We start from the raw sequence: 18,585 nt of genomic DNA, 5'->3' as shown, positions 1-18,585 counted from the left end.
CCGTATTGGAATGTTTTTTTTTTTTTCAGTGTTTGGCTGTAGCCCGGACCAGGTGCTCCGCGGCCTGGTAATGGCCCGTGGCTGAGGAACTGCCCTAGGGGATATATCCAGGACCAATTCTAGCCTTTTTGATGCCCCCTTCCTCTCCTTCTTCCCCCCAGCAGTCTATCCCTGATACCCTGCTATATTTGGATAGCCAAAATTGCAGACATATCTATGCAAAGTATCTGCAACCTAATCTAAAAATGCTGACATCACTAACAATTGCGAACATCCCCACACGGTGCCACCAGAATGAAAGCTTGTGACTGACAGTACACATGCTGACATTCTTAGATGTCACCTGGACAATAGTCCTCCTAAATATTTTATACCCCTATAAAACAAATGACAACACAAATAAAACATCCTATATATAGCCCCCCCCCCCCCGAATAAATTAAAGTATGTACACCACCCACAATTTATTATATATACCAGACTCCCCTAATTAATATATAGGCAGCATAAACAGGTAGGATCCCCCTCATAGAGAGTATATGCAGGCAGGACCCCCCATACAGAGAATATATATATATATATATATATAGGCAGAACCCGCCATACAGAGTATATATAGGTAGTGCCCCCCTTAGTAAATACAGCAAGGATCCACCATAGATAGTATACATAGGCAGGATCCCCATAGATAGTATATATATATAGGCAGGACCCCCATTGGCAGTATATACAGGACCCCCCTATAGAATATACAGCCAGAACTCCCCCTATAGTATATACAGTCCAGACCCCCTGTAGCATATACAGCCAGGTCCCCCATAGATAGTGTATATGTAGGCAGGATCTCCATAGGTGGGATATACAGACAGGACCCCCCCAAAGTACAAGCAAAATTTATGCTCACAGCTGGTCCCTGGGCAAAGAAAGGTTGGGAACCACTGCCCTAGGAGATGGGCTTGGGTAATGAGGACAGGATCTTCCAGATGTATGAATAGGGTGGAAGGGGGCCGGGGCCCTAGGGTGGATAAAGCGTGCAACGGACCTACCACACTTATTGGCATATCCATAGCAATGTTTGCGGAAGAGTGACAAACTTCAGTACCAGAAGGCCCAGCCATCACAGGCAGTAGTTGTTTTATCTGTAACACATTGGTATGTGTATGCATTACTAATTCCCTGCCATTTCTGAAGACTTCTTGACTCTTTCTGTGTCTTCTCTCTCCCCTTTATAGTAGCTATAAATAATATGTTTTGGGTGCAAAAATTGCTGACTATTGGTCTTACCAGACTTAGGACTCCTAAGTGCAGCTCTTAAAGGGCTTTGCCCATGAAAGAAAGCTAAAAAAAATCCCCTACTGATGTTCACATAATAAAGATCATTTTTAACCCCCTGACTTTGCAATTTTATTGCTGTTTTAGCTTCTGTAATTCAGTGTGTATGGAATTTTCTAAGCAGACACCTCATGTGCTATGAGATGCGGTGCGCTGACAATTGGCTTAGATTATCATGGTACAGGTTCTGTGTTGGTCTTGTAATGCAGGGGGGAAAGGCAAGAGGCAGGGAGCTCTGCAGCCACGCAGACAAGAGAAGTTATTCATGAGAAGAATCCGACCATAGTGAGAAAATTTACAGTCAGACCCAGGGACAACCAAAATAAAGACGGGTTGAAATTATATCTGTGAAATGCTGTATTATTTTCATAACAGTGAATTAGAGAATATGTTATTTTGTTATCCTGAATATATATATAAGAATCGTGGTAATACCCATTTAAATGCACAAACTGAATTACCGTATATACTTGTGTATAAGCCGAGTTTTTCAGCACAAGAAATGTTCTGAAAAACCTTACCTCGGCTTATACACGAGTCAATTTAAAAAACCGTACATACTCTCCCTCCGGCGCCCCGATGCTCCACGCGGCTCCTCTTCTATCTCTTCACACTATGACGTCGACCGGCGAGAACGCTGCATCATGGTGTGTGCACGGACGCGTCTCTGCTGGCTTGGGAGCCGTGTGGAGCATCAGGCGTCGGAGGGTGAGCATGCAAGTTTTTTTTTTTCTATGTGCTGGGATGGCTGGCTGTATACTACATGGTGTGGGCTGACTGCATGTATACTACATGGGGCTGGCTGGCTGTATACTACATGGGGCTGGCTGGCTGTATACTACATGGGGCTGGTTGGCTGTATAGTACATGGGGCTGGCTGGCTATATTCTACATGGGGGCTGGCAGGCTGTATACTACATGGGGCCTGGCTGTATACTACAGGGGGCTGGCTGTATACTAAATGGCGATGGATGCTGTATACTTCATGGGGGCTGGCTGACTGTATGCTACATGGGGACTGGATGGCTGTATACTACTGGGGGCTGGCTGGCTATATACTACAGGGGGATTGCTGACTATATACTGGAGGCTGTGACCAATGCATTTGCCACCCTCGGCTTATACTCAAGTCGATTAGGGGTCTTGGCTTATACTCGGGTCGGCTTATACTTGAGTATATACGGTATACTAAAATTTAACCAGAAGTGAACAAAGGGACTCTTTCTGCAAGTAAAACTAAAACTACTAATCACCAATCGTAAGCTTTCAAAATGTTATCTGAAAAGCAAAGTCACACCACTACCCCTGTCCTCCATTGCCAACATACCAATTCTAAATCTGGTGGACTTGCACTTAGGAGAATGCAATGTCAAGATGGCACCATAATATGCTTCTGCCTGTGCATCTGCTCCAGCTCAACCTTCTCCCCAACCCTGCAGCATCAACTTTGTACTCTCACCCGGTCACCCCCCTTTAGCACCAAGTGGATCATCAGCAGCAAGAACTATATGTTGCAAGTTGGGTGCAACAGAGCATTGGAACTTGGCAGCCAAGAGCACCAGTTATGGCATCATCGGAGGTCCTCAAATGTAAGTGACCACAATCAGTACTTACCACAAGTCAGGAGAAACACTGTACTAAGGCTCCAGTGGTAGCCAGGGCCAGACAGCTTAAGCGCTGCTACTTGGCAAAAGTGGAGCTACAGTCACTGTCTCTTCTGCCAAACCAACAGCAGCACACCACTGTTTCACCCCAACCAGCACAGCATTGACCCCCCTACTGTAGTAACCCCTATGCATGTCTATCTAGTTTGTGTCTATTTGTTATTGTCACTAGTGTATTTCAGCCTGGAATCGTTTCCCTTATGTATTCTAATGTTGTTATGTTAACTTGTATTGCACTGTATCACAATGTCCTGTAACTATGTTTGTATGCAACTAAGGAACTAGCAACATGTAAGAAACATGCTAGTGTATGTATGTAACTGTAAAGTTAAGCCTTTCTCTAACTACGTGTAAAAGTTGACAGGACACAATGTACAAAAGAATTTCCCCCGTGGGGATCAATACAGTAATATTTATTCGTATTTACATAATATACACTTAGGAGTTATCTACCGGTATATGTATTACTGAGAATTTAATAATCCTCTCGGCTAAAAATACTCCTCAAATATCATAAGAGGAGTATTATTACCCTGCTGGTAAAAAGTTAGTGCAAGCTCTGCAGCAACCATATACTGAGAATACTTTACAAAGTTGGTAAATAGTTGAGTATAGAATCTGATTCTCTTCTACTTTTTAGAATGAAGATCTACTGGTATGTTTTGGAAGTACAGATTATAATCTTTAGTTTGGTATACAACTTCAATTAACCTCTTCCCGCTCAGCGTCCGATATATCGGACGCTGAGCTCAGTGACTTAGCGCTCAGCGTCCGATATATCGGACGCTGAGCTGATGCCGGTTTGGCTCAAGATCTGAGCCGAACCGGCATCGGGAAAGACGGGGTGCCGGCTGTGACTGATAGCCGGCACCCCAGTGTAACACCCGCGATCGGAGTTGTCTCCGATCGCGGGTGCTTAACCCGTTAAATGCCGCGGTCAGCGCGACCGCGGCATCTAACATGTATCTGGGGGGTCTTTCCCCCACGATCGGCCCCCCCGAACCGTTTTCGGGGTGCGCCGATCGTTGCTATAGTAACTCTGGGGTCCGATCTGGACCCCAGAGTTACCTGCAAGAATTGCCAGTAAGATGGCGTCTGTGACGTCATCTTACTGGCACAGTGCCAGCCTATGCAAGTGTATAGGCTGACACTGATAATACTCTGCAATACATGAGTATTGCAGAATATTATCATGAACAAGCAATCAGAGGATTTCTTGTTCATGTCCCATGGTATAAAAGTGAAAAAGTAAAAAAAATAATGTTATTCAATAAAAAAATAAAGTAATAAATCACTAAAAATGCCCAAAACCCCCAAAACATATAAAGAGACATATAACTAAAAAAAAAGTCTAAATCATAACACAAACCCCACATATATAGTATCAACGTGTCCGTAACAACCCGTAGAATAAAAGTAAATCATTATTGAACCCCCACGATAAACGCCGTAAAAAAAAACTGCTATAAACCTTCCAAAAATTATGATTTTTAGCTATTCAATCCCACAAAAAATGCTATAAAATGCGATCAAAAAACCATGTGTACTCCGACATGATACTGGTGCAAAGTACAACATGTCCCGCAAAAAACAAGCCATCAACCAGCTCCGTAGCCAAAAAAGTAACAATGTTATGCCACTTGGAAGACGGCAATACATAAATGATAGATTTTTCCCCACATTAGGGTTTTGTTTGACAAATTTAGTAAAACGTAAGAAAATATATTCAAGTCTGGTATCCCCGTAATCGTATAAACCCATAGAATAAAGATAACATGATTATTAGTCTATACGGTGAACACCAAAAAAAAAAAAGAGTAAAAAATCCAGTACAGAATTGATGCTTTTCTACTCCTGCCCTCAAAAAAAGTTCCTAAATTTTCAACAATAGGTGATACCAACCCCAAAATGGTAACAATGGAAAAAGCATCTCATCGCGCAAAAAAAATGGCATCACATGACCCAATAACGCAAAAGCGAAAATTTTATAGCCTTCAAAAGGGGCCAATGAGGAAACTAAAATCCTGGCAGCTGCAGGGCGCTCCTTCCCTTCTGCGTCTCGCTGTGCGCCCATAAAACAAGTAACGGCCACATGTGGGGGGTCTTTGTACTCAGGAGAAATTGCAGAACAAATTGTATGGTGGGTTTTCTCTTTTTATATTTTGGAAATGTGTAAATTTTAGTGCTAAATGAACGTATAAGGGAACAATTTGACCATTCTAAATTTCACCTCCATTTTGATTCAATTACTCAATTGACAATCAAGGGGTTAACAATCTTCGTAAAAGCTGTTTCTGATAGCTTGAGGGGTGCAGATTTGAAAATGGGTTGGTTATATACGGGGGTTTTGATGCTAAATATGTAAAATTTCATTCCAAACTGTATTTATCCCCAAAATAGTCAATTCTGAAAATCCGGAAAAGCGATATTCTTTTTGTAAGCCGCGTGACATCAAAATAAATTATCCAGACATATCAAAAATTATGAAAATGTAAAGTAGACAAATGGGAAATGTTATTCAGCAACTTATTTAGGTGGTAAATCTATCTGCCTGGAAACGCAATGATTTTGAATTTCGAAAATGGCAAATTTTTCTAAAAATTTATCATATTTTCTTTTTTTTTGTAAATAAACGCAAAACTTATCAGCCAAAATTTACCACTAAAATGAAGTACAACATGTGGGGAAAAAACAATCTCAGAATCGCTTTGATAAGTAACAGTGTTCAAAAGTTATAACCATATAAAGCGACGCAGTTCAGAATCCAAAAAATCGGGCTGAGCCTTAACCTGCAAAATGGCTGCGTCCTTAAGGGGTTAATTAATGGAAAAAAACAAAAACAGGGCAAAATCTCACCTTGAAAGGTAGGTCTTTCATCTGGTTGCTCTTTCCAGCACAACTGCATCAGATCTGCTGCCTCTCCCAGACCACATTGCAGACACTCCTCTACATCTGGTCGGTCACCACCAGTTACACAATGTGATAAATGTCTACTATTAATTGCATCTAAAGAAAGATAGGAATTACATTATTATATTTCTATTCGCAGGATTAATCCACTCACTACTGTGAAGCTCGGTTTCTAGGTGCCATAGTTCAAAAACTATATGCGAGTGCGGTTAGGGCATATGTAGCTGTATGGCAGTAGTGAACTGGTTGCATTCATTTACTCTGTAGTGCAAAAAACAGCTATAAGGTGATTTCAGCAGATCAACTGAAGCTTTCATGACATGGAGTTATGTTTATCTACTCTTGGGTCACTCCTAAGGTAAAAAATAAGATCCCTGAAATTGTGTGGTAATATTTCAGAATAACACTTCTTACAATATTCTGATACATAATGTACAATAAAAGTGAAATGTTAGTTACTTTCATAGGGTTCCTTGTTGGTCAGTATCACCCAGACTACAATGGCAAAACTGTAAATATCAGATTTTTTGGTTGCCCTTCTATTTAAACTCTGCAAGTGTTCTGGAGCCATATAACTTAAAGTCCCAGCGTTCTTTGTCGTTATGCTATTCTGGCTATAAGTTCTCTGTCGAGCCGTCTCTTCTTTTGTCAAGGTGCTCCATTTCTGAAAGGCCGCAACTCCTAGATCTGCAATCTGAAATAAAGTTTAAATTTAGTTGACAAAGCATTCTGCATACTAAATACTGTAAAAAGTCTGTAAAAAGTCCCCTATTGCAGTGGTGGCTAATCTATGACACTGGTGCAGGAGGTGGCACTTGGAGCCCTTTCTGTGGGCACTCAGGCTATCACCAGAGATGACTCCAGGTATCTTCCTGCAGTCCCAGACAGCCCAGGACTTGCTGTGCACAGAGCTATTTTAAAGTGGCAGCGCTACCTGGGACTACTGGAGGAGTGGGAAGGTGTGGACAGATCTGGTTTATCATTGTAGCTTCTGCTCCGGCCCTGACAATGCTTCCTGTTTATGGGACCCTGGAGCAAAGCTACAATGATCATCCAAATTTCTTCTATTTTCTGCTTTATTGGTGTCCTCAGGTGCTGGTATCAATGAAAGCTGTGACAGAGAAGTATAAATTACAAATTAAATTTCTGTGTTGGCACTTTGCGATAAATAAGTGGGTCTTGGTTGTAGTTTGGGCACTCGGTCTCTAAAAGGTTCGCCATCACTGCTCTATTGTCTAAATGAACACTATAGCAAATCAGTATATTGCATAAGACACATGCTGCACCATGTTATAGGTATACATGGATGTCATCTCGTAGCCATGTGAACACAGGAGGGAACATTGGTACAGCTGTGCTGTATATACTAAGGGGCCCTGGCCCCCCTGTTGTACCATTGTACTATAACCTGCATCAGCTATAGCCAAGGTACCATTGCATATGTCCCTGCAGTGTCCCACTTGGCATGGAGGTGGTTACAATACTCTCAATGTATAAACCTTTCTCCTGCTCCACTGTAACTTTAAACTAAATTGGGTGGGGGAGAGGGGGCACTATCACTACTTTGACCTTTCTCTTGTGTTACTTCTTGCAACTAACTGTACATACTTGTGTATAAGCCGAGTTTTTCAGCACAAAAAATGTGCTGAAAAACCCCTCCTCAGCTTATACATGAGTGTATAAAAAAATTAACTTATATATTCAACTTTTAGCCCTCCACGATGCTCCGCGCCGCTCGTCTTCCTACTTATTTGCACTCGTAACAGAGCGGGCAGAGACACATGCATGCGGTGGTGTCGCCACTGCTGATGTCATAGTGTGTGCCAGCGGGCAGAGTGTATGGATGTGTCTCTGCCTGCTCTGTTACTATGAAAAGGAGTTGTGGGGAGCGCCGGAAGGTGCGTATGTAAGTTTATAGTTTTATACATCAATTCACTAGGGGGGGGCTGCTGCAGGGCATTTCACCACTAGGGGGCCTGCTGCAGCGCAGTTTACCACTAGGGGGGCTTCTGCAGGGCACTTCACCACTAGGGGGGCTGCGGTAGGGCATTTTACCAATAGGGGACTTCTGTAGGGCATTTCACCACTAGGGGGGCTGCTGCAGGGCATTTCACCACTAGGGGGGCTGCTGCAGGGCATTTCACCACTAGGGGGGCTGCTGCAGGGCATTTCACCACTAGGGGGGCTTCTACAGGGCATTTCACCACTTGGGGGGCTGCGGTAGGGCATTTCACCGCTAGTGGGGCTTCTGCAGGGCATTTCACCGCTAGGGGGGCTGCGGTAGGGCATTTTACCACTAGGGTGGCTGCTGCAGGGCATTTCACCTCTAGGGGGACTGCTGCAGGGCAGTTCACCACTTGTTGGGTTGGCTTATACTCGAGTATATATACGGTATTTGTTGCATTACCAGCTTTGAGCTGGTCAGGGACCTATCTTAAAATTGTAACTTTTACTGCAAAAAGTTGCAAATGTGCACTAAAAAAGGTACAAAAACCTGTAAAAATGTATTTTTTCTGGTGCATGTCCACTATGCCCTATATTTCACAAAAATGTAAGGTAGCACACAATAAAATGAAGTTATGGCCCTTAAACCTCTACATCTGAAAATTTGCTAAAAATGCCCAAGTATTAAAGACTTTTTAGGCCTTCTTATTAAGGGGTTAAAGGGAATAAAGTAGAACGTTTCCTAATTACTTTTCCTCTCTTTACACCCTTCACCATTACATTTAAAAAAATGCTAAGTAAAAATTACCTTCACATGAAATTCATCATCTGCTAATATGTTCTCTGGTTTCAGATCCTTGTGAATCACATTTTGATTATGTAGATACATCATTCCTTCAATAATCTCCATAATAAATCGAGCCTTCAATGAAACTGGTACATTGACCTGGTTGAACAGCATATAACAAAATTTTATTAAACAGAAACTTTTTCAGTAATGATAACTATATTTTGTTAGTCAAACAACATTGTTGCACCATAATATACTACCTACAAGTATATACCAATGTGGTATGGTTTTTCTGTGATTTTCATAAAATTATGACACAACACTTTAACAAACCTCCACACTGGAAAGATTATGTTCAAATATTCAACTTGAATTTCACTGGGGGACATTCATCTATTTTGTGGCAAAATAAATCATAAACTAAAAAGGGTATTTTTCGTGGGTGCCAGAGGGGCGCTGAACAGAGTATTACGGGCAGACTCTACCAAAGGATTGATTTCCTACTCAGACACAGTGGGGCACATTTACTAAGGGTCCTCAGCCACGAATCCGTCGGGTTTTTCCCGAATATTTCCTCTTTGCGCTGTATTTCACGGGATTGTGGCGCACGCGATCGATTTTTGGCGCAATCGCGCCGACTTTCGCGCGACAGAAATCAGGGGGCGTGGCCACCGGACAACCCGAAGGATTCGGAAAAAACGCAGAATTTAAAAAGCAATTTGTGTCGCAAGATCAAGCACTCACATACACCAGAAAAAAGCAGGTGAACTCCAGCGGACCTCGGCGCAGCAGCGACACCTGGTGAATATCGGCGCACGGACCTTAGTGAATCCCGGCAGAACCCGAATCAGCGTCGGAGAACCCACCGCTGGATCGCAACTGGACCGGGTAAGTAAATGTGCCCCAGTATTGCTTAGTGGCTCCATAAAGGACACACAATTGAAGTGTCGTGCTAAATGGGACCGAGAGGTAGGTCCTTTAGAAGATGAACAGTGGGATGAAGTGTTAGAGCTAGTACCTATCCTTTCCCCCAGTGGAGCTTGAAGAATGTCTCAATTACTTTTATTACACAGGGTATATTAATCTCCTGAATTACTTTTTCCGATGGGTATTAGGCCCAATTCCGAGTGTCCTAGATGTGGTACATAGGCAGCTGATATATTACACATGATGTAGGGCTGCAGGGAACTGGGCACCTTATGGAAAGCAGTTTTAGAGATTATACGTATGGCCTATTCTGTGTCTCCATATCTCTTTGGAGTACTCCAAGTGTATGATCTTACAAGATCTCATAGCATAGCAATCCAAAGATCTCTGTACCAGGCTAGGAAAGTCATAGCGGCACACTGGATTAGGCCTAGACCTCCGGATAAGAAGGAATTAATAGATCGTATGAATGCAGTTATAAGAATGGAGTATAGCACTTATGAAAAAATATGGGGGAAATGGATGGACACTCCTGGATTACCATCAGCAGCCCTAGACTAAGAACAAGTGTTGAATATCAACTACCAAATATCATAGGTGAAATAAAATGTAAAATATGCCCCGGACAGAAAATAAGGCAACAATTGCTTATAGTTGAAGCTGGCTCACGGGGAGGGGAATTGTTCTGGGAGGGGGGGAGGGGGGTGGGGGTCTTTGTATTTTTTTTTACAAATGTGATATTGTAAAGAAATACTGCCTGTGTTAGTCTTTGGGTACATTCACACGCGGTATGCCAGCCGTGCGGGCATACCGCCGTGTGCTGGAGGTGAGGAGGAGGTGACCCCTCCTCCCTCCATAGGAAATAGCGGCACACGGCCGCACATCCGCCGAAAGATAGAGCTTGCTCTATCTTTTTGCGGTGTGCGGCCCGGATCGGTGCCACACATGTGTGGCACCGGATCCCCGCCGTGCCGCTATTGCCGTCTATGGGGACGTACATGCGGCCGCAAATTTGCGGCCGCATGTACGGCCCCGCAGACGGCAGTGTGAATGAGCCCTTTATGTTTTCTTTATTCATGTAATGTTTGTATCTGTTGAAGAGAAAAAGGGGGGTAAAAAAACTAGATTTTTTTTAAAAAAAGGGTGTTTTTCAACATCACTGCTACTTTTTAAAAAGAGGGTATGTTAAGGGCACAGGTAAATTTACCACCATTTCTAAATTGTGACACTTGCTGTCAGAGGCTGATGACACAACTATAATTTGCACACTGAATGGGTGTCAACACTTCTCAAATAATGGAAAGACCCTCAAAAAAAGATGAATGCCAATATGACTGCTGAACATACAAAATAGGTATCTTAATTAAAGTCAGAAAGGAGGTACAGGCTCAATTTGTCCTGGAGAAAGTGACATTTTCTTCTATAAAAGTAATGCATGGGGAGGTGCCTGCCAAGACTATGAGGGGACTAATATCCCTTTTGTATAGGGTATTGCTGGATGAGGTGGTGGGAGATCCAATGGTTGGGGTCAGGAGAAAATGGCAGTAGAGAGTTGGGGACATGGAAGACGAGGTACTGGCATCTCCGAGTACGCTTACTTTAAATGTAACGCAAAGACGATCACAGCTGTTTCTGCTCCATCGAGTGTATCGGACGCCATGGGTATTGAAAATAATGGGCTTGAGGGTGGATGCCTGCTGTCCGAGGTGTTCAGATGATGATGCAGATGACATACATATGTTTTGGACATGCAGGGAATTGGATATCCTGTGGAGAAAATGATGCACAGGGTGTACGGAGTGACGGTGCTTAGGAACCCGAAAGTGTGCATGTTAGGATATGTGGGTGAGCTTGATGGCAAAAGAAAGGAACAGTTAGCGGCTGCTAAAGTGCTACAAGGTGCGTAAATCTATTGCAATGCACTGGTTGGATGCTGCCCCACCAAGACTGAGGGAAGTGAGGAGGTCACTGAATAACACTATATGGATGGAGCTGAAGGTGTATGTGAAAAGGGTAGCTGTGGGTAAATTTGAGAAACAATGGGATAAGTGGCTTGACTGTTCGGGGGTGGCCTCAGAGGAATTGCTATGGAGTTGTATACAGGTCTGACCGGTGGTACTAATAGGGGAGTGAGTTGCGGTGTGTCTCCTAAAAATGAGAAGGTGCTGGAAGAGCTATAAGGATAGGGGCAATTGACCAGATTGCAGGGGGAAGGGGAGGGGAGGTAATGGGGTGGTTGAACATGTTGCCTTACTTGTTTCTGGTAAAATACGCGACTGTGATATTGTCATAATGTGAAACTGTACCTTCTTCACAATAAAGTGATTTAAAAAAAATTGTCAGAAAGGAGAAGAAATTAAAATCACCACATAAGCGTATAACATGGTATGGATTCAGTTAATAGGACCAATACCTCTAACATCAAATTAGAAAATATAGGAATACTTTATCGCTATGCGTATCACAGGTATCACATCTGAGGGGTGTAAGAGGGATTTGTATTTATTCTTGTTTTTTACATTAGCTGATTATCGGTACACCCAATCCTAATCTTGCAAGCCATGATGATAATGCGACAATGGATGACATGGCATTGTACCTGTTTTAAAACATGCAGCAAATTTCCTTTGGTCATGTACTCAATCACTAAAGCATAGTTTCCATCTTCCAAGATGATTCCAAGCAGCTTTACAATTCGTTCATGGTTGAGTTTATACATCATTTTACCCTCTTCATAGAGATCTTTGTTGTAGCTGTAATACATAATGCAAATACAAGGGAAATGAATATGGTAATACGTGTCATCAGAAATTGACCTAATTAACCATTACCAGTATGTTGTGAGGCAGATTAACACCTTCTAGATGATGTTTCTTTCATGTCTCAATTTGGTGGCATCATTCAGAAAATCAACTTTGAAGTGAGTTATAAATTGGTTGTATAAAGTCATGGAGGCGTAGAGCTCAGCATTGAAGTCAAGCTCTCTTTACCTGAGAATGTAGGAGACCTGGTTAGTGATATGTCTGGATGTAGGACCATCAATTACAGTGTAGATGGCATTCTGAAGTGAGGAAAGCTTGACTTCAGTGTTAAACTTTCCTCCTCCCCAACTTTATACACATGTCATACATGTCATTTCAAAGTTGATTTTCTGGACAATGCTACCGTGGGGAGCCATGAAATAGGCATGATCTGGAAGGTGTTCAGCTACTTGATGACATAGTGGTAGTGGTTTAATCTCTTCTGAAAGATTCCCTTTAAAGAGGTTTTCCCACAAAGTAAAGTTCGGCCCTATCCACGGGATAGGGCCTAACTTGCTGATAAGTGGGGGTCACTGCAGCGCTCTGCAATTTCCGTCAGCTCCATAGAGATTAATGGAGCAGAATGGTTAAGCGCGGCCATCTGCTCCATTATCTGACACAGCACTGAGGCCCCCACTGATCAGCAAGTTAGGCCCTTTCCCATGGATAGGGACTAACTTTACTTTGTGGGAAAACCCCTTTAAAGAAAAAGAAAAGTACACAAGTGACATTACCCAATTTCATATGTAGTGATCTTTATTTACACCAGACTATTGCTATATTTAAGGTTCCCTATATCCATTCACCAAATGGTTATAGTCCAATCCTTAATATTCCATAATACTCTTGTTTACAATGTGTTTTAGTGACAACACCCTAGTCATATCTGCTTTCCTACTCTTTCTCATTTGTCACCTTTTCTCTCCTTCACTCATTTCTTCTTTCTCTTTGTGACACCAACACATTTGTTCTAAAAAATTTTTCCAGTTCCCCTTTCACATCCCCAAACAGAAACACAAGAAAGCATCTACATTCTAATAAATTACATTTGCAAACATACGGCTGATATAAAAATCTTCAAAGAAACCTGTGTCCCAGATTATGAAATTATCTAAACCGTCTCACAACCAGTTGGATGATAAAAAAGTTACAATAAATTGGTAACATTATTGGATCCACTCGGTGAAAGCCATAAAAAATCTGCCAAAAATGTAAACTTTTCATAAAATCCCTTCACAAAAATGTTCCAAAAACAAAATAAGCTATGTGCACCAAAATGGTACAACTAAAAAGAACAACTCAACACGTAAAAAATTTACCCTAAACCAGCGCTGTGAACCAAAAAAATATTAAAGTCCAGTTATAGTGACACGTCAGATATGAAAAAATGGACTACAAGGGGTTAACATAGTAATTTTTATAGCCTTGGTAGCAGCTTCCAAACACAGGTAGGTACACATTAAGCAAAAATAAAGGGGGTTTGGCCGTTCCAGTCTGGGCCTACTAATCAGCTGCGAGGTGCCAGCTTTTTGGAGGGTGGGATTCGTCAGGGGTAGAAACATGGTTACCTAGAGTAGTTCAGTTTATTGGGTGATTGACTCCAGTGGCAGTTCTGGAGGCTACGGTGCCTTAATGCAGAAGACTTGGAGGTTGTACAAGCAACTTTTGGAAAAAAGTGAATGGACTAAGATTACCCCATTATGGGAAAATTCTTTCCTTTTCCTGAATATCTACAAATTAGGCACGCTGTTACATTTTCTTCTAAGGGGGTCATGGTGGGGTATCACAGGCTGAAAATATATCGGCCTTATAGCCCTGCTGTACAATGTGCTTCTGGACAAGATAGTGGTCTGGAATCAGGTAAGAAAACCTATTGCCAGACATTGGCTAGATGCTGAGTCCCCAGGTATAAAAGAAGTGAAAAAACTATTACATACAACCATAAGGATGAAACTGAAAGTTTACCAAAAATAGGACTGTTTATAAAATTTGAAAAACAATGGGGTAAATGGATCAACAGTCTGGGACTGGCATCCCCAGAGTGTCAACGGAACTGGGTATGACACTGACTAGGAGGGTTTCAGATGTTGTGAGAGGCATCTACCACCAGGATCAAGGTTTGTAAACCAAGCACACTGACATACTGGTGTGTGCCCACTCTGGTAGAATCCACTCTTCTTTTAGCTTCTTATGCCCTTGTTTTTATGAAAAAAAAAGGATTTAAAAAATCATAGCTGCTACTGGAGCCTGAAGAACCCTCCCTCAGACTCATTTGCAAAATATTGAAAGCCTTTTGTCAAAAAAACAAGGGCATACAAAGCTAAAATAAGAGTGGATCTTGCCAGAGGGGGCACAAACCAGTGTGTCAGTGAGCTTGGTTTATAATCCTTCATCATGGTTGTAAATCCTTAAATGTTAAGGCATGTATGAGTGAAAGAAGGGTAAGGAACTTCTTGCATGTGGGTGGAAAGGCCAGACCAAAAGGAGGAGGGGAGGGGTGGAGAGAGTTGGTTGCCTTGAACTGATTGTAGTAGTTATTGAGTTACAGGTGTATGTGAACTTCATACATGTATACTTCAGTGGATGGTATATATATAATTGCAATAAATGTTACCTGATTTTAAAAAACAAGCAGCCAGTGTTTTGCATTGTTCTCTAAACGCAATGTAGATGCCCCATGTGACTGAACCCTGATCATCTATCACCCAGCATCCTCACGTACCAGATGTTTTGAATTGTTGAAAAACAGAATGGAACACCAAACAGATAGCAGTGAGAACAGCTCATTGGTGGAATGGGGGATTGTAAACCCCTAATCTGATACTAAAGACTTATTCTATGGTTTATTTTCATAAGTTTTGATCAAAACTAATTTACCATTATGAAAAACTTCTATAGAAAGTATAAAATAGTTACTTACGAATCAGTTTTGTTTCCAGTAAAAACGGTTTTCAGGGCCACAAGCCCTTTAGCTCGATGGCAGCATAAATAGACTTTGCCAAATCCTCCAGAATCAATCTCCTTCTTATCTAGCAGGTCCTTGGAACTCATACGGATGTCATCAATAGACATGTCTGCAAGTGCTGTTTGTGATTCCAGGAACTAAATACTTCTAAATCATCTACAAAATAAAAAAGAAAGACTGTTAAATGGAATGAATGTAAGTGCCAATTTAGAGCGGTCATAAAGGCAATAAATAATGGCTATATAAACAGGATCCAGCAGCCTTCCACGAAAGGGGTATGTCATAATTATTGTTTTTTCTTGCAGTTCCCTTTATCTAGAGCACAGTAAACGTCATTCCAATCCATAAATTTGGAGCAAATTATCCACAGAGCTACCCCTGTCCACCAGATAATTACTTCCACTTACCTTTCAATCAATTCCCACACAGCTCTCAAAATGCAAACATAAGGAACTACAACAATGGTCTAGAAAGGAGACCTAGTGTAGAGACTCCATCATCTGGTTCCAAAAGTCACTGCATAAAACAATCATATTCTACTCTCTCTTCTGATTTTAAAGGGTTATACTCACAAAGACAAAATTATCAAATTCTCTAATTCAATGTTATTAACAAAAATAAACAAAAATACAGCATTTCATGAATAAAATTCTAACTTCTCTCTATCAGTACACTATTGTGTGTTTTGTTTGGCATGGGATACAACCATAGATTCAGTCCTTACTTGGTCTGGCAGCTCTTCCTGTCAGGTCGGATTTCTCTCACATGAAAATGCATCTCCTGTACTGAAGGAGCAGGGGGGAGGGAGAAGGCAGACAGCACTAGAGCCATAGGCACTTCCTGCCCAGCAGTGTGAACAGGAGAGACACCAGCTCTACAAACAAATCTGAGGGATCTGAGGGAGTGGAGCATAGCAGTGCAGAGTGCATGTTTGATGAGGTTAGGTGAGGTAGCAGAGCTGAGCTCTGTCTCATCTCTCATTTTCTATGTGTCAGATATTAGTAGAATCTTCAGAAGCTAAATTAAAATTTAGCTAAACCCTGTACCCTGATAATCTAAGCACGTTGTCAGCATACAGCATCTTCCCCCCAGCATAGTAAAGAGGAATCAAGAAGTGTCTGTTCAGAGCTGAATTTTGCAATCAGGAGCTAATGAATTGATGAGAGCAAAAGCAGGACATAAACTGAGTAAAATGGCAAAGTAAGTGGTGAAACGATAATTTTATTATTTTAGTATCGCTAGGGGATTAAGATTTGAGGGCTTTCTTTCATTTGCAAACCCGTTTGTGGATAGAATGTGCAGTGCAGTAAGTAAAAAGTTAGTTGCAAAACTTCACAAACTGCACATCTGTCATTCTTCTAGTATCCATGCATATTGCAACCCACATTTTAAAAGCTTAATTCATCTGATAGATATATACAGAAATATACAGCCAGACAAAACTAAGATGGTAATTCCCTTTAATACACGAAATACAAAAGTGAAAAAGATAGTACATAAATATTGGCATCTGTTGTTAGAAGATACAATCATTGGTCCTATTTTACCTGATCTACCCCCTATACAAGGAGTCAGGAACCTATGGCTCGCCAGCCAGATGTGGCTATTTTGATGGCCGCATCTGGCTCGCAGTGCGGGCTCCTGGTGTGGCCAGTATATACTGGGGGGCTCTCTAGCTATGTATAGGCGGCTGGCTATATACTGGGGGGGGCATGCTGGCTATATACTGGGGGCTGTCTGGCTATATATAAGGGGGCTGGCTATATATGGGGTGGGCAGGCTGGCTGTATACTGGGTGGGCAGGCTGGCTATATACTGTGTGGGCAGGCTGGCTATATACTAAGTGGACAGGGTTGCTATATACTGGGTGGACAGGCTGGCTATATACTGGGTGGACAGGCAAGCTATATACTGGGGAGGGGCTGGCTGGCTATATATTGGGGAGGGGCTGGCTGGCTATATACTGGGGAGTGGCTGGCTGGCTATATACTGGGGGGGATGTCTGGCTATATACTGGGGAGGATGTCTGGCTATATACTGGGGAGGCTGTCTGGCTATGTATAGGGGGCTGGCTATATACTGGGTGAGCTGGTTGGCTATATACTGGGGAGGGGCATGCTGGCTATATACTGGGGAGGCTGACTGGCTATATATAGGGTGTTGGTTGTATACTGGGCTGGCTATATACTGGGGGGGGCAGGCTGTATACTAAGGAGACTGGCTGGCTGTATACTGGGGCCAGGCTATATACAGGGCTGTCTGTATAATGGGAGGGGGGACTGTCTGGCTATATACAGGGGGGTCAGACCATCTGTATACTGGGGAGGGGCTGCCGTATACTAGGGGGACTGGCTGGCTTTATACTAGAGGGACTGGCTGGCTGTATACTGTATAAACATATTGTACGGCTCTCGCAAAATTATATTTTAAAATATGTGGCGCTTATGGCTCTTTCAGCCAAAAAAGTTCCTGTCCCCTGCCCTATAGTATTCACCAAAGCACCTAACCTGGGATAAAAAATTTCTCCAGCTGTCAAGAGAGCCAATAATAGACAAGCCTCCAACACTTAGCTGTCATTAGAAGTTTTTTTCGGTATGGACGATGTATGTGTTGCAAAACTACCCAATTTAATAGAAGAAGTCACATTTTAAGATCTCACAGTAATGATTATTAATTTACTATAAAAGAATTACTCACCTGCAACAGTACATTATAAAAAAAAATTCACAATTGTGATCCCAGATTGGTTAAATTCAGCGCTATATATTCTGTGACCAGAGATTAGAGAAGGGGAAATTTCATAGCACGTATGTTCATGTTAAAGGCAGAGTTAGAACTCTGGATTTCTTTGAACAATGTCATATACAGTAATGTCTAGTACTTTGATATTTATGGTGAATGATGATCTGGGTTCACTGTGACATACACTCACCGGCCACTTTATTAGGTACACCTGTCCAACTGCTCGTTAACACTTAATTTCTAATCAGCCAATCACATGGCGGCAACTCAGTGCATTTAGGCATGTAGACATGGTCAAGACAATCTCCTGCAGTTCAAACCGAGCATCAGTATGGGGAAGAAAGGTGATTTGATGCCTTTGAACGTGGCATGGTTGTTGGTGCCAGAATGGCTGGTCTGAGTATTTCAGAAACTGCTGATTTTCACGCACAACCAACTCTAGGGTTTACAGAGAATGGTCCGAAAAAGAAAAAACATCCAGTGAGCGGCAGTTCTGTGGGCGGAAATGCC

The 18,585-nt window shown here is 42.2% G+C and overlaps 1 protein-coding gene across 3 annotated transcripts in view; it reads right to left on the bottom strand.

The window, feature by feature from the left end:
* RIPK1 (receptor interacting serine/threonine kinase 1) overlaps positions 1-18,585 on the bottom strand; it is a 47,918-nt gene that overhangs the window by 15,438 nt on the left and 13,895 nt on the right. For all 3 annotated transcript variants that reach the window (XM_072152483.1, XM_072152485.1, XM_072152484.1), the window contains exons 2-6: positions 15,289-15,489; positions 12,167-12,320; positions 8,659-8,796; positions 6,366-6,600; positions 5,853-6,002 (exon numbers count right to left, since the gene is read on the bottom strand). In XM_072152483.1, coding sequence (XP_072008584.1) covers positions 5,853-6,002; positions 6,366-6,600; positions 8,659-8,796; positions 12,167-12,320; positions 15,289-15,440 — 829 coding nt within the window. In that variant the 5' untranslated portion in view covers positions 15,441-15,489. The remainder of the gene's footprint in view (positions 1-5,852; positions 6,003-6,365; positions 6,601-8,658; positions 8,797-12,166; positions 12,321-15,288; positions 15,490-18,585) is intronic.

The sequence above is a fragment of the Engystomops pustulosus genome, chromosome 5, assembly GCF_040894005.1.
Source record: "Engystomops pustulosus chromosome 5, aEngPut4.maternal, whole genome shotgun sequence".
Taxonomy (NCBI): Eukaryota; Metazoa; Chordata; class Amphibia; order Anura; family Leptodactylidae; genus Engystomops; species Engystomops pustulosus.
Note: the sequence above shows the minus strand (reverse complement) of the source record. Positions and strands in the feature narration are given on the sequence as shown.